This window comes from Trichosurus vulpecula, chromosome 8, assembly GCF_011100635.1.
Source record: "Trichosurus vulpecula isolate mTriVul1 chromosome 8, mTriVul1.pri, whole genome shotgun sequence".
Lineage (NCBI taxonomy): Eukaryota > Metazoa > Chordata > Mammalia > Diprotodontia > Phalangeridae > Trichosurus > Trichosurus vulpecula.
In genome coordinates, this window is record NC_050580.1 from 181569356 (window position 1) to 181586081 (window position 16726).

Sequence of the window (16726 nt, forward strand, 5' to 3'; positions counted from 1 at the left end):
GAGTGTCACTGGGTGGGTGGGGGAAGAGGAGAAAGAAACTAATATATGGGAATAACAGTGTTAAATGATAGACATGGAACAAGAACCATTAGTTACAGGGAAGACAAAAATGAGGTAGGGAGACAGCTAATTGTGGGATGGAAACTCTGGAGTTAGATAATAGATAAGAATGGATAAGAGCACCCACATTTCTTCAATATCCCCAAACTCCGACACCACGTGTTTTGTCTCACATATCTACCTGTATCAACTCCAAAATACCCTAAGACTCTCCTGCCTTGACCCTTTGTCTCCCATCTTTCCCAATCACCCACCCCTGTTCATGTGGGTCTCCTCCAAAACCCCTCATCAGTCCATATGTTTCTGGTATTCTGGGACCACATCACCTATCCATTTCCCTTACCCCACTGCACACACCTGTCTTTTCGGGTCTCCTCCTCAGTAACTCCCCAGCGTAGGTCAATGCCCCGTACACTGATTTGGTGGTGGGCTGCACGGGCCTGCAGGGCAGGTAATACTGAGCGCAGCAGCAGGTCCCGTTCCCCATGCATATCCAGGAAAGTAGATGAGATGAAAACACGGACACTGCGCCAACTGGAGGCAGAGCAGGGCACAGGGCTCAGCTTGGCTCAGATTAGAGATTACCCTATACCCAAATCCCAAAGATGCCACTAGGGCCCTAGCCTAGCCTCAGTCAGAAGTAGACCCAGGCCCCAAAGATATCAATCAATGGGTATAAAAGGAGCCAGAGAACAGTTCTTTTGGGAACCACCTGTCCATAGTCTTGGCTTTGAAAACATAGTCCCTCCCAGTATTTACTGCTTTCTCTATATCTTATACAACTCTCAGTAGAGATTTGTAGTATGGGTAGGAGGGGACCTGATAGGAACCTTACCCCTGGACCTTATAGAATGGGCTCACCCCGACCCAGAAATGAGGAGCCATGACCCTGTGTATGGGAAAAGGTGTCACTTCCAAAGATCCCTTCATGTACCAGAGTCCATCAGCCTTCTTGGTTTTCCCAATCCACCCAACCCAGACTGACCTATGCTGGGGAGCAGGGGCCAGGAGGCCTGGTACCCTGTCCTCTAAGGGCCTATCAGGTGGAGTCTGTGCCTCCCCTCTCTGGGGTGGGATCTTGAATATCTTATCCATTTGGCCCACATGTTCCAGGAGACGAGACATCCCACGTTCTGAAATAAATCTAAGACATATAGCAATAAGATCAACAGTAGCTAAAGAGATTGAGGGGAAGAGTGAGAATCAGAGTACTAGATGGAGCTGCCATTGATCAGGGGCTAGCAACTGTAAAAGATCCAAGGAAGGACTGGTCAGTAGATGAACAGCACAGCCTATTGGTCCTGGCTTAAAAGCATCAGAGTAGCAGACCATGTTTCTCACAGTCATCAACACATTCACTCTTTAGATAATGGAAGTTGTGGGTATTGGAAGGAGTAGTAATTGAAGTTATATGAGCGGGCAGTCAGGTCTGCACAGCTTAGTACTTTTTAAACAATATATTAATTAATTTTGTTTTCCACATTTACTTCCATAAGATTTTGAATTCCAAATTTTCTCCACCTCCCTTCTCTCCCCCCACACCAAGACAGCCTGCAATCTGACAGCTTAGTACTTCTTAAAGAAGGGGGCATTTGATTAAGATTTAAAGATAGTGGTAGAAGGCTAATGACTTAAGAGATTTTGGAGTGTAGAGGAAAGAAAATCGGTAAAAAAAAATGAGGCTGAAGAAAGATGAGCTGAGGCAAGTCTAAGAGTGACAGAGAAGTTTATAATTAGGAGTTGGGCTTTAATTTGGATGCGGAAAGGAGTGTAGGCCAGTAACACCTCATGAGTCTTCCTGATTCCCTTTGACCCCTTTCCCCCCACCCCAATACCCAGGGCTCACTTCAGTATTCCATCGGTGCAGCCTGTGAGGATGACATCATTGGGGTTCATACTGAGTGAACTGGAAAGGGGAAAAAGAGAGACAATGATATAATATGGCCCAAATAAGGAAAAACTGTAACAATAAAAGCCATTCCAAATTAGAAAGGACTGCCTTCAATGTGAGTTTCCCATCAACGCAGGTCTTCAATGCAGAGAACTTGTCAAGGTTGTTGCAAAGAGGATTTCTTCTTTTGGTAGGTGTCTCACATGACTCTGCAGGCGCTTGCTACAATACTACTGTAAAGGGAGGAGTCATGGGATTCCTCACCCCAACCTCAGTTGACGTCAGATAGAATGTAGTCATATAGGATGGGGTTACTGAATATGTAAATCAGATGTGTCTATGCTGTGGTCTTATTGTTAGGTATGAAAATATCATTCTGATTGAGTTAAGAAGAGAAAAATGTGATTGGCCCAGCAAACTAATCAGCCATCCCTCTGGCTCTAACTAGCTAAACCTTTGGATGAATTTCAGAGTTCAGAGACTTTGTAAGGTAGGAGTTGCTTTGAAGGGAAGCTACTGGACCAGTAGAAGACATGGAATCTGTGGGGAGACACACCCTCCAGACAGATACAGATACAGAGAGGACTAACCCCTGGGGGAGGAAGCAGCTTCAAGGTTTCAGATAGAAATGGACCTTGGGAACCCAACTGCACAATCCGCCCTGTAAAAATTCTAAATCTAGGGAAAGCTATGTGAGTACTCCATGAAGACAGAGAGGTCTTCCAGGCCCATCGGTGCCAAGACTGGTGAGTTACTTTTTCCTACACCACTATTTTGAGGCCACTGTTTCAATGGACATGGTATGTATTTGTGGGAGCCCGTACCAGGGGAAGGAGGAATGATTTATAACTACTATTCTTCTTATGCCACTTGAGTAAATGCTTTAGATAAGAACAAATTTAATCTGCTGACTGATTGTTAATGGGAAGTACATTGGTCGGCCTTTGTGAGCTATAGTGTTCGAGGTACAGTGTTACTCCTGGAACCTGAGACAGCAGCTATGATCAAGCTGATGGGGTCAGCAGGGGTGGTGCTACACTATACTACTAGAATCTTTGAAGGGTACATTCTAACATACCAGGACACTACTTCTCTCTACCTGCTGGAGAGGATATGCAAGGTGAGATTGCTTGGGCCCAGGTCCAATACTGAGTTGCAGACCCCAGAAAAAACCCACAACATTTTTAAACCTGTGGTGGGACAACGATGGATAACAGAGTTTCGAAGTTGAAGAGTGAGGTCACTGGATAGAGGAAAGAGGTAAGAAAAGACTCAAGTGGAGAGCAAGGTTGTTTGGGAATAGTAGGGCCTGTGGCAAGTAATAATAAATTGTCTCCTTTTTGCATCAGGTGATTAGGGAAAGAAGGGTTCAAGGAGGAAAAATAGACAGACAGCCTTACCCAGGATGCGTCCCAGTTAAATCAACTCCAACAAAAAGGCATTTGGGATTCACATGCTGCCAGAAGAACTGCTTGGCAGACACAAACTCAGGGAACTCCATGGTGTCACCAACAAAGATAACTGTGTCTATCTGCAGAATAAGTAATAAGAGCTCATATCAGAAGGAAGAAAAAGTTTGTGGGGTTTGTTGGGGCTGTGGGAGAATTGATAAAGTGTGAAGAAGAGAGTCTGGGGATTAGCGGAAACTTTTCTGGGAAGAGAAATCCAGATATGCTCCCTTGACTCAAGAGTAATGCATCTGACATTACAGATAGGAGCATATAAAGGAAAGGGATAAGGTAAGAGTTGATATTGAAAGTACTGAAAGACAGCACACATTTGAGTCTAAAAGAGAGATATGGAAGAGCTGGAGTTAAAACATAAGAGTCAAGAAAATGGTGTATCAATGACATGAGTTAAGAAGTATGGGACTCGGAGACAAGGGTTCACTTTCTCTGAGTCAGACTTACCAGCACCTGCTTAGTGACCATGTCCAGCAAGTATGTAGCAAATGGATGATCACCTGATTTTGATTTCTCTACAGCCATGTCCTGGGACAAACAGGATCAGTATTTGAATCAGAAAGAGAGGAATGAAGAGGTTGGTCACTCAGGCCACCTCTGGCTACATATCCATCCTTCTGTCCATTCCTACCCATGAGGCCTATTTTAGGTCCATCCATCCATCTACCCTTGTGCTCATCTAGTCAGACTATCCTTAGGCCCACCTCCTTTATCTATTTTTTTTGTACCAACCCGTCCAGACTTTGGCCAGGACTTTGCCTATCTGCCTATATCTCCCCTCCACAAACCCCACCCAGCAGAGTAGTCAGGCTCACCTCTATCTGTGTCTTGAGCTCGGTTGCAGTCTTCAGGATGCCCTCCTCTGGATTAATCACAGCTTTCTTCAAAGTATGCCTTTTACAAAGTAATAGCTCAGCTTGCTCAGCACGGGCCATAACCATTGCAACCAAAAGTAGCGCATGATTTGGGGGGTTCTATTTGAGTGAACAGAGGAATAAACAGACTCCTACCATAAGTAATGGTGACTATGGAGAATTCAAAGAAGCATAGCAAGACATGTGAAATGATGAAGAACAGAGAAAGTAGAAAAAGAGAAAATCATACATTTTGATAAAGAATATGGAATCAACATACATTTAAAGACATTAACAAGTGACATATTCATATTGTAGGTTTGCAGTCAAGTCGGGCAAAAAGAATCAGGAAAACTAGGATAATGTGACATCTATGTTAAAGTTAAGACACATAGCTTTTAGGGAAAGGCTAACATTTGGCAAATGATAGAAGTTTCAGACCTTTTGTATAATTATTTATATGTTGGGGTTGTGCGGGGTAGGGGGCATTTCAGGATACATGCTCATCTTTCTTAATTTCTTTTCTTATGTCTTTGTTCATATCTATCTATATCTATATAGATCTATCTAGATATATTTATCTATAGCTATATATATATATATATATATATATATGTATATATATATATATGCCTCATAATTTGCCAGTGGAAATCAAAATTAAATTTCTATTAAAAGAAAAACGAACAAATATACTCCCATGTGGTCCTGAAGTTTGAACTACTCTTCCCAGGCACCTGTGTGGAGGGGCAACTCCCAAGGGTTGTTGTTTGAGGATATAACATTTGGTGTCAACAAGTGGTGTCCTGGCCATCACTCTGGAGACTTTTGAGGGGGCAACATCCCTTAGAGGATTCTTTAGAATACAATCTGAGAGAAACAATTATTTTCTATAATATTAATAACCCATTCTTAATTAAAATCCAGGCTTTTTATTTCCTCATTAAAGAACCAGCCCCAGCAGATCAGTCAGCCAGTCTCTGAATGTTGTGGCTGACAGATGAGACTGCCCTAATCCTCAGGGAACATGGGACAGGACCCCACTCAAATAGGAGACTTTACTCCTGTTTAGGGTGTAAACAGAATCTAATCTAAGTGAATTCTTGCCCTTAGGGAATAAAGTCCATGTCCTTGCACCCCTGCATTGAAGTTTAGGGTGACCCAGCTCATGAAGGTGAAAACCAACCAGAGTGGTCCAGGTGGAGATGGATTCCTCTGTCCAAATTACTGGAGGGGGCTGAGGCTTATAATCAAGCCATGTTCTCAGCAGGAGAAGTCAAAGACTTTTAGGCCACCTCCTCATTAAGATGTCCACCAAATAGGGTCAATTACTCCTGTCCTGGGCATTCCTTTTCTTGAAAAATATTTAAGGCATTCAGTGTCTGCATTAGGAGTTTTTGGTTATTGAGAGAAATCACTTACCATCAATTTATTCATTATTGGCCAGTCCAATTAATAAAATGATTATTGATTACCCAGAAACTCTGTCTCTTGGGTTTTTCATTTGTCACAAACCACCAGTGACACAGAACATCAAGCACAAATCTCTGGTTTGGAAGGGTGATGGAAAACTTGTGAAGGGACTTTCCGGACAACTAAGATAGGGGGAGAGGCTAGAACCTCTATTTTACCTACCTTAACAATGTTGTTGATGGTAGCTAATAATAAATTTACATATAATAATTTTTGAAATAAAGAGTATTTTGTGGTAACAAGGAACTGGAAAGAAAAGTAGATGCTCATCAAGTGGCTACACAAATTGGGGTGCGTGAATGAAATGGAACCTTACAATGCCTTCAGAAACAGAGGAATATGATGAATCCAGAGCAACACATAAAGACTTACATGGACTGATAGGCAGTGAATTAATCAGAGCCAGGAAAACAATGCAAATAATGACTACAGAAATGAAAACAGAAAGAATCACCACCACAAAATAACTGAAAATGAATGTTGGGAAATTATAAAGAAGAAATTTTGCCCCCAAAAAGGAAATCTAAAAAGATACCTCTCCTTACTCCTTTGGTTGAAGAACACTCCATACAGTGCTAGAATTTTTTTTTAATATATTGAACATTTTGCTGAATTCTTCTTTTCTTTAAAAAAATTATCAGAAGGTATAGAAAAATTGGTACACTAATACACTGTTGGTGGAACTGTGAACTGATCCAACTACTTTGGAAAACAGTCTGGAGTTATGCCCAAAGAGATATAAAATTGTGTATACCCTTTGACCCTGCGATACCACTATCAGGTCTGTTTCCCACAGTGATCAGGGAAAAAGGAAAAGAACCTACAGATGTTCTAAAATATTCATAGCAGCTCTTTTTGTGGTGGCAAAGAACTAAAAATTGAGGAGATGCCCATCATCTGGGTAATGCTAAACAAGTTGTGGTAAATGATTGTAAAGGAATAGCACTGTGCTCTGAATGAATTGGTTGATTTTGGAAAAATATGGAAAGACTTGCATGAAATAATGAAGAGTGAAATGAGCAGAACCAAGAGAACATCGTACACAACAACAGCAGTGATGTTTGAAGAATAACTATGAATAAGTAAATTATTCTAAGTATTATAAATACTCAAATTGACTACAAAAGACAAAAAGACCTCCAGAGAAAGAACGGAGAAATAGAAGTATGCATAGTATAGTTTTACATATGTGAGTATATATGCATATACACACATATGTATATAAATATATGTATACACATACATATACGTGTGTGTATCTGTGTCAAGTGGTAGTCTTCTCTAATGTGGGCTGGGGAGGGAGGGAGACAGTGCAGAACTTAAAATGTAATCAAAAAATAAATTTAATTTTAAAAAAAGGATTATTTGTCTTAGTATGGCTTTCTGGGAAGAGGAGGAAATATGAATAAAAATCTATTTGAAAGTAGTAAAAAGTACTATACATAGCATTAATGATTTATAGCTCTAAGGCACCTTTAGAGGTCATTAGGTCCAACTCCCTCATTTTAGAGAGGTTAAGTGACTCACCCATGGTCACTAAGCTAGTGTCAGAGTTGGGATTTGAACCCAGATCTTCCTGACTCCAAGTCTAGCACTGTTAGCTGCTATGCCTCTTTTACATAGAAACAAGACCTATTTATTAGTAATAATGATAACAAATGAGGCTGGAAAATGCACAACAGGGATTTCCTGTCTGTAAGCAATAGGGGATCAGGCCTCATGCCTAGTGAGGACTTTTAAATCAAGTCCTTTTAAAAATTCAGGAACAAAAGGCAGACTGCTTGTGGGGTACTTGTTAGGGAGAGTCAGGTCCAGGGAAGTAGACCACATTCACAGGGGTCTTTAGAACCCTCTCTACTTCCCAACTCCTCGCTTTAGCGTAGTCCCATCATATCCCACCTCCCCCTTTTTGTTTACCTTTTTTTTGTCTTGGGGTCGACCAAGATCACAGACAATCAGGGTGCGTCCAGGCAATGGCGGCAAGTTGTGCTGCACAGATAGGTTTATGGCTGTTTCCAGGGCCTGTTGATAGCGCTTCATCATCTCCCGGTCTTGCTTCCACTGGCTATAGGAGAGAGACAAATAGACCCTAGAGAGATACCCCAGAGTTTATTTCCCTACTTTTCTGAGGAAAGATGGGAGGTTCTTTCAGAGAGTACACAGTCCCATCCTCCTCTCTGACTCCTCGCTTGCACAGCAATCCGCTGTGGCAGGAGGTGCTGACCGAGGCTCTCACAGCCTTCCCTCTAACAACTCCTCCTCCCAAAACAGTCTCAAGGACAAAAAGAGGGAACCCTTCCAAGGTTTCTACCACAAACCACACGTGATTATGCTTGGATAGGAATAATAGCAGCTAGCATGTATACAACTTTTTAAGGTTTGCAGAGCAATTTATGTGTTATCTCATTTTATCTCACAACAACCTTATGGGGTAGGTGATATTATGATCTCCATTTTACTAATTAGGAAAGTGAGGCAGAGGGTGGTTAAATGACTTGCCCAAGGTCACAGAGTGAGTGCTTCAGGCAGCATTTGAACTCAGGTCTTCTTAACTTCAAGTCTACCTAGCTGCCTTTAAAAGGCTCATTTCATGCAGCAAGACAACTGCATTTACTTAGGAAAAAGTAAGAGAACTAGGAAATAACAAGAAGAGGCAAAATTGAGAATTCATATGGAGAAGAGAAAAAACAGAAACAAATGGAACCAAGTCACAAAATGACCTGAGAAATAAGACGGAAAACCAAAACTGGGACAAAGACTGATAGAGGCCTTCAGAGATCCACAGAGATTAAGACAAATAGCCAGAACAACATCGAAAGCATAAACACAACGGATGCCTAGATCAATCAAGAAGTATTCAACGAGAACCAACAATGTTCCAGGCACTGTGCTAGGCGCTTGGGATACAAAGATATGAGCACTTTTACTATGGGAGGAAAGGAGAATGGGGCAAAGGGGTGGGGTGGAAGGAGAGGAAACATTACAGGTGGGTGTGGCTATGAATGACCCATGTGTGATTTCACCAATGTAGGGGGCTCCTAATGAAGAACTTCTTCTACCACTTCTCTACCAGATTGGCCACATTACCCATAACTTATAGGCTTAGCTGCCTGGAACACTGGGAGATTCAGTGACTTCCTCAGGATTACATACACAGAAGATGTAAGAGGCAGGACTTGAACCCGTCTTCCTTCACTCTTGGAGTGACTTCACCATCTACTGTACCAGTGGTGTCAAACTCAAATAGAAACTGATCCCTGCAGGCTGTATATTGACTTAGAAAATCACAAATTAACACATCTGTGTTGTGTTATATTTTTAATTTGTTAAATACTTCCAAATTACATTTAAATCTGATTTGGGCAGCACTAGAGAGCATTGTGTGTCACATGTCTGACACATCTGCCCTTTGTATGCCATCTCTTATAAACACTGGATACATCCAAAATACACATAAGCTGATTTTGAGGGAGAAGAAAAGCCTCATTCAAAGGTGTCTCTTAAGCTGAGTTCTTGAAGAAGATTAGAAAATTTAAGAAGCCAATGGGAAGAGACAGAAATGATATACCACATTTTTGACTGAAACTTAAGAGTATATTTTATTTTGAGTGTTGAGGAAATTATATCATTGGAGTTCTTACTAAAGTTGTTTGTTATAATAATGAGTTTATTATATTATGAATGTATAATGAATTATAATATAATAACATTGTATATAATAATATCTTCTTTTTGAGTACATTATACTCACATGAGAGTATATGAAGAGAAATTTGGTATTCAGTCATGTCTGATTCTTTGTGATCCTATTGGGGGTTTTCTTGGCAAAAATACAGGAGTGGTTTGCCATTTCCTTCTCCAGTTCATTTGACAAATGATGAAAGTGAGGTAAACAGGGTTAAGTGACTTGCCCAGGGTCACACAGCAAAGGAAGTGTCTGAGGTTGGATTGGAACTCATGAAGATGAATCTCCCTGACCCTAGGCCTAGCATTTTATCCACTTTGCCACTTACCTGCCCTTTGAAGAGAAATAATGTATAAAAAAATCTCTAAAGGTCGTGAAGAGCTTTAAATGATTCTTTAAAAGGAGTTTACATTTTATCCTATGGATAATTGAAAACTACTGTAGTTTACTGAGAAGGGAATAAAAAGAAATAGAAACAAAGGTGAAGATGGGAATAGGGACCGGCTATTAGGTTTTATGGTCCCTACAGAGTAAATTTAAATGTAAAACTTCCAGTGCCATAGAAAACTATGGACCAGGGAGATCTAAAGCAAGCTCATTAATGAACATGACTATACCTTTACAAAAAGACAGTTGGTATCACCAGTGTTCCTTTTTAACATCTCCTTCTGTTCTCCTACCCTCTCCCCTCTCAGGAATGCACACACACACAGAGCACACTCACTTAATCCTGGTCAGCCGATGCTTCTCCCTTTTGAAATGCTCATATAGCACAGGCACCAACATTGCAAACCGAAGGTCTTTATTAGTCAATTTCTGCTGTGGCTTCGGTATCTGGCCTTTCTTCCCCAGCCTTTCTAATAACCCCCGCATTATATCCACGTTACGGGGAATTGGTCCTGAGACATAAAGACATCAAAGTGATCTTCAATCTTTAATCTTGGCCTCCTTGGCTTAAGCTTTAATCTTGGCCTCCTTGATTTCTCAAACCCCTTCCTGGTCCCCTCCCCATAGACCCTGTCCCAAGAATACTAGAGATCTCTGCTCCCTAACCCCCATCTATCACTCTAGGACATGGAAGCAAAGGTTAAAACTGTTCCTTGTGCTTTCATTGCTCTTTCCCAGAAATGGGAAAAGTGTGGGGAATTGTGGGCAATGATAGGTAGATGGTACCAGAGTCTCGGAGTTGCCTCTCCAGGTCACTGATGGATGTATGGGCAGAAAGAAATCGGAATGGAAGCTGCCGGCTGCGGATCACTGATTCCTGGGGTGAAGGAAACAGAGGTCTGAGGGGTTATGGTAGATGGGAGGAAACTGGGAAGAGGAGGTCGGGGGTGGAAGAAGGAGAAATAGAAAAGTAAAAGGTGAGGAAAGGAGAGAACTGTGGAAAGGGAGAACAAGATGAATGGTAGGAAAAAAAGAGAAGAGAAGGGAGAAATGAATGACAGGAAGGAGGAAATGTGACTAGATCCTTACTTCTTATATACTTACTTTCTGGAAAAGCTACACAACCATTCTTCCCAAGGAGTCTTAGCCTCCTAATTGAAGCCCCACATAAATAACTGACTTGCCAAATGCTATTACTCCCTAAGAAAATAAACCTGATGGATAAGCCTACCCCAATTCCACCTCCATTCAGCTCTCCTGCCTCAACTCAAGATGAAGCATAGGTCCACACCGACCCACCCCTGCTATAACCACATGGCTCAGGAAGGCTGTCTTAGTATCTCCACACCTTACGCTCCAACAGCTGCAGGATGCGTTCGTGGTGCCGGGAACTGATTCCAACTCGAAGCAGGCTGCATATGTTCCTCAGCATGGCCATGTAGGGCAACTTCCCACTGTCTAAAGAAGGAAAAAGTTATTTCACTTGTTACAAAGTACAGAGTGCAGAGAAGGGTAGAATGGACCCCACAACCCAGATCTAAAAGCTCCAGTGGATGGGTCTAGGGGGAGATGGGGCCAAATAGAAAGTTACTGATGGAGAAAGGATATTTTTTAAAACTATTTTGTTACACTGAAAATGTGTTTACAACTTAACTAAGAGCCAAAAAATACTTTGACCTGAAGTTTGGAATTTATAATTTAGAAAATTTCTGAAATGTCTTCTTTAGTAAAGATAATCCTAATACTGCCATTAAATTTGGTGTTTCTATCACTAAACTTGACTTAGATTTGTGAAACATCCTCTTTTAACATTGAAAAGCTCTTCCAAAGCCAGGAGACAAGGAATTTTTTTTCATTAAAAAATAAAGTCATCCCAAGGAATCTCTCATGAGAAAGATGACCAGATGGTTATGGATGGATAGTGGAAATAAGATGTGCAGTATAAAAAAGCAATTATATTTTCCACATAATCCAAGAGGCCCCCACTTTAAACAAAGCAACAGTTTTAGTAAGTTTTGCATTGGAACTACCTCCATGATGGCAAAGCAAAACATAGTTGTGACAAAAAATCCCAGTGAAATTACAATAGTTTTTACTCAATAATATATCACAAACACGTCCCCAGTAGCTGATACTCTAAGTGAGTATGCCAAAAAGCCCCATTGAGGTTCACAGAAGGCTATCCAGAACAGGTTTCCCAACATGTTACTAGGCATTATTTCTATAATTTGTATAGCTGCCACCAGGAGGATGGCTAAATCTACTTAGGATAGCACAGGCCCCACAGTCATGCTCTCCCCCCAACATATGCATAGGTGATGTTAAATTTCAAGGTTATCAGATTTTTTATTAGCTCCTGGACTTCTCTAGAAATAATGTTTCCAAAACCAGATAGAAATATAATTAGGTTATATGAGTTGAAATGAATTAAGTGCCTCATGGATGGCCTATAGTCAATAACTGCTTTGAAATCAAACCCTCTATGTACATGAGAACACAGCTTGAGGTGGAAAGGGCCTTAGAAGTCATTTTGATCCAATTCCGTACCCACTATACCTAGCTTTTATCACTGGTAGTTGGCTGAAATTTCTTTCAGAATTCTTTACATAAAGTCAAATTTGCATAAAGCCAAAGATATTGGAAAATGCCTTTGTAGGAGAAATGCAAGCCAAAAAAAGGCTACTTGTAATCCAGGCGGTAAATACAAATTCAACGATTTTTCCTTTTTGACTAAGTGTATCTATCTTGTCCTAAAGATTCACAAGTAAGAGGAATTACAGCCACTTGTCATGAGCAACCTAGATGATACTGCCATATTTAGCTAGCCCGTAGAGGAACCTCCTAGGTTGGCAGTCGGTAACATCTATCACGTTGGGTTTACGGTGAACTTAGCAAACAAATGCCCATTGTATTTCCCAAGGTCAAATACGTGAAATCTTCAACAGTGGGCCAAGCAGCAAAAGTAGGTGACAGAAAATTTCTTGAAGCACAAGATGGAACTTGGCTCTATCTCTCCTAAGACCTCATGGGTATAAAAAGCAATAAGAAGGGAGCCAAGGGAAAGTAAAGCCAAAGGATATTTTTTTTAAAACTATTTTGTTACACTGAAAATGTGTTTACAGCTTTATATTAGGTAAGCCGAGAAGGAAGGTCTCCTAAAGAGGAAAAGAAAACTCGTAAGGTAACAACAAATTTTCCTCAGATTTACAATAAACTTATCATCTCTGTGGGCAGATGGGGTAGCTGAAATTATAAAGACCTAATGACCAAGGGAGTACATTTCCCAAACCTGGTTACCCCATCCCATGTTCTCAGTAAACCAAGTGAGTGGTGACTCCAGCAGAGATCCACTTCTGTGTATTTGTTCCTAATCGGGGGGAAATTTAACCAAAAGCATATACAATCCACAAAACTAAAAATGAAGCAATTTAAGCAGAGACTACACATGATAAAAAGGAGAAAGCAGACAGCAGTCTGCCTGTTTGTTGTATTTCTTCCTAAAGGATTCAAGTAGTACTTTCCCTTAAATTGAAAGCATACAAACGTGATGGCCATTTACATAATATTTGTCCTATTTTAATGAAGCTCTATTTCTATAAACAGAATATAGACTAGCCAAATACTCTAAGGCATTATCTAAGAAAGAGCTACACTGTTCCCTCAACAGGGACCACCATACAATGGAAGCCTCCTAAATGACAAACATTGGCTCCAGAAGACCCCAACCAGACACTAGATAGTGTGTCTTGCAGATTCAACCCTATTTCAGTAATGGAACATCACAGAGAGAGAATGATAGAGATACTATTCCATAAGGCTCAGACTATATATAAAGAAGAATGGGCCATAAATAGGACTTAAATGGGGAAGGTTAATTATACCAATGAGCCCCTCCCAGACAGAGGCTTTGTTCCCCTTCTGACTCAGCTCTCTCTCCCAGGTCTCTGGCTGGGGAAGCTTCATCCGGGTCCCAGCTCTACTGGAATCCCAGGGACCAGGTAGACGGCTCCTGGAGAAGGACTGCAGGTCTGAAGGGTACCTGGAATGGGATGGAAGACAGAGAGGAGAAGACAGTTTTAGTATTACAGACATCTGGTATGAGGAAGCTAGGAGCGGGCTTGAGGAAGAAAAGGGTCTGTGGTCTAACTGGCAAAACACTTCAGCCAAAGTTCCTAGTCATTATTGTAGGGGTTAAGGTCTTAGGCCACAGAGTTGAGGGCATTGACAAAACAGATTTACAAGTAAAGGGCTGTGGGGGAGCTGAATGCCCTGATGTGTTTTTGGGTCTATGGGCCCTGGGAATCAGGGTCTGGGCTGTACGTAACTCACCTGCAGCCCAGCAGGGCCTTGACATTCTGTACAGGGTCCCGGATATGCAATCGCTGTATCAACTTCTTCAGGGTAAAATCTGATGGTTTCTTTTTCACTGGTTCTGTATAATAGGCCCTCATAAACTGTAGGGATACATGCAAGGCCCCAAAGGAGACTTTTCATCCATGGCCATGGCTCTCTCAGAGAGAACAGGGAACTAAGATTCCCCTACATATCCTGTTCCCTGTACCTTGGATCCCTAATTGTTCTCCCCACCCCACCTCCATGCCTCCAATAAAAATAGAAGGAAATGAGCATCACTTGACAAAGTCTAAACACTTGGTTATCACTGTCCCTCTTCTACGCATTATAGATTTGTGAAGGGTTGACATGTGATAGTCTTGTCTGTTAAATAAGAGGGAGAAGAGGAACAGAGAACATTCTGGGGAAGAGTGAGGGAAACTAAAATTTTCACTCAGACCTACTGGACAACTAAGCCACTAGAGCCAGGCGATCATGAGGAAGATAGAAAACTGACAGAAATTGGATGTTGGACTTTTCTCTGAAGAAAAACAAGCCAAATTTGGGGTAAGTTGTTAGGCTAAATAGAAAAAAAGTCACCATGTGAAAAAAGGTTTGAGAGAACAGATTACAGAATACATGTCTGAAGATGTCATGGAAAGTCACCCTGAAAGTTTAGCAGTGTTATTGGATTTTTTTTTACTCATGTTCTGCAAGCATTTCCTATGATGCTGATATGCTTAGTCTAATGATCAAACTGTATAAAACATTATTATATGCAAACTTTTCTCTGTCATTCACAGGTTGATCTACTTATTTAAATTTCCAGTAGAGGCAGTATGGCGAGCTTAATGCATATAGCAGTATATAGGATTCAAATCCAAATACTCAATGGCTGTGTGACAAGAGGCAAGTCACTTAACCTCCATATGCTTCAAGCGCCTCCATAGTATTTATCTACTAAGACATCTCCAAAGTGGGATATACCACTGGAGTGGTCATTGAAATTCCTGGCACAGAGTACTATCTTAATTTTCTAGGGGAATGGCATCCAGCCTTGAGATCGGGTGAGACATGCTTACCTACTGACATCTGGTGGCAGTACAATATATTACAAGAGAGAGTGAAATGAAGGGAAAAGAAATGTACACTTCTTGATTCACTTAGAAGCCCAATCCAGCTGACTGCCACCACTTAAAATACTGTGACATGGGTCTCCCCTATTCTATTATGAGCAGTTCTGGACAGATAACACTCATCCCCCACGCCTACCTCCCACATAGCATTTTGTGACCAGGAACTCACAGCTTTTTGATGATGGTAAAAGGTCTTGTATACTATAGTCGAGTTGTACCACTTTCTTTGGCACACTTTTTCTGACTTCTGTAGTGTGGACAAGAAAGCAGTAATTAGGGTGCTATTCATCCTTAGCACTCCTGGGGCCCTTCTCTGGCAGTGAAGTCTCAATTCTATGCTTTGGTCACTATAGAGTAAAATGGAGAGCTCCTTCCCAACATTCCAGCCCAGGGCAGCCATCTCTTCAATTCCCACTGGTTCTGTACTCTTTTGAATTTCTCTATCATGCCCACTTGGGGTACCTTCCCTTCCCAATAAACTCATTTTTCAGATTTCTTTTGTATGTTGTCTTCCCCCAAGAGATTGTAAGGTCATTGAGGGCAGGGACTGTCCTTCTTTTTTGTGTTTTTATCCCCAGCACTTAGCACAGTGCCTGGCATATAGTAGGCATTTAACAAATCTGAGTGACTATCCCTAGTCATCCGGATCTGTATCTTGCCACTGAACCCAGATGGCTCCAGAGGAGAGAGTGAGGCTGATAACTTTGTAGAACCCTGCCTCACTTAAATACAATTCATTTGCAAGTCATGGAATCACCTTCCCAATGCCATGGTCCTCTTTGATAATGAAGGACAAACAATAACAACTGACTGACTAACCTACTTCCCCAGTTTTAGGAAGAGGGTGCCCTCTTCTCAGATTACCCCAATCCTCTCTGACTTGTCTGGCCCCTTTTGTTCCCAGGAGATAAGCAGCTCTTAGGGAAGAAATTGCTCAGTCTACATCTCCCTAGAGGTAGAATGGCTCCTGACTTATTCTTCCTAGGAGATCACAAAGGGGAAGGGGGCCAGATGATATCTATGATTAGGGGCAGGAAAAGTCACTGACTGGACGTCGGGGGCGCCGCCGTCTTTTCTTAGCCCGGTGGTCCCGAAGGTTGTATTTAGCCAACTGGTACTCATCAAACTGGGCAAATTTGTCAGTCATGGCAGCACGGAGACAGGCAGGCATAGGTACCAGCTTCCTATTGGGCTCCCCAGCCAGGCTCTGTTAGTAAGAGAAGAGGGCTTGGAAGAGTGAGACTGGCCTCAAATTCCAACACACAGATCGTGAATGGGGAGAGTGGGTCAACACATAGGGTTAGAGCATTGAAGGGATAATGAACTTTAGGGGTCACAGAGGGATCAGAGGACATCAAGCAGAGTGGAAAAAAGGAAGGAGGAGGTTAAGGGCCCACTGAGATGTAAGGGAGAAAAGCTTTAGGTCAATCTATGAATATCCTCTA

The 16726-nt window shown here is 41.6% G+C and overlaps 1 protein-coding gene across 2 annotated transcripts in view; it reads right to left on the reverse strand.

Moving 5' to 3' along the window:
• Positions 1-16726, reverse strand: part of TEP1 (telomerase associated protein 1) — a 52625-nt gene that overhangs the window by 21485 nt on the left and 14414 nt on the right. For both annotated transcript variants that reach the window (XM_036736351.1, XM_036736350.1), the window contains exons 7-20: positions 16330-16488; positions 15451-15528; positions 14143-14267; positions 13695-13852; positions 11162-11271; positions 10600-10690; positions 10151-10325; positions 7659-7806; positions 4230-4388; positions 3862-3942; positions 3352-3482; positions 1907-1966; positions 1046-1204; positions 418-594 (exon numbers count right to left, since the gene is read on the reverse strand). In XM_036736351.1, the coding sequence (XP_036592246.1) occupies positions 418-594; positions 1046-1204; positions 1907-1966; positions 3352-3482; positions 3862-3942; positions 4230-4388; positions 7659-7806; positions 10151-10325; positions 10600-10690; positions 11162-11271; positions 13695-13852; positions 14143-14267; positions 15451-15528; positions 16330-16488 (1811 nt within the window). The remainder of the gene's footprint in view (positions 1-417; positions 595-1045; positions 1205-1906; positions 1967-3351; positions 3483-3861; positions 3943-4229; positions 4389-7658; positions 7807-10150; positions 10326-10599; positions 10691-11161; positions 11272-13694; positions 13853-14142; positions 14268-15450; positions 15529-16329; positions 16489-16726) is intronic.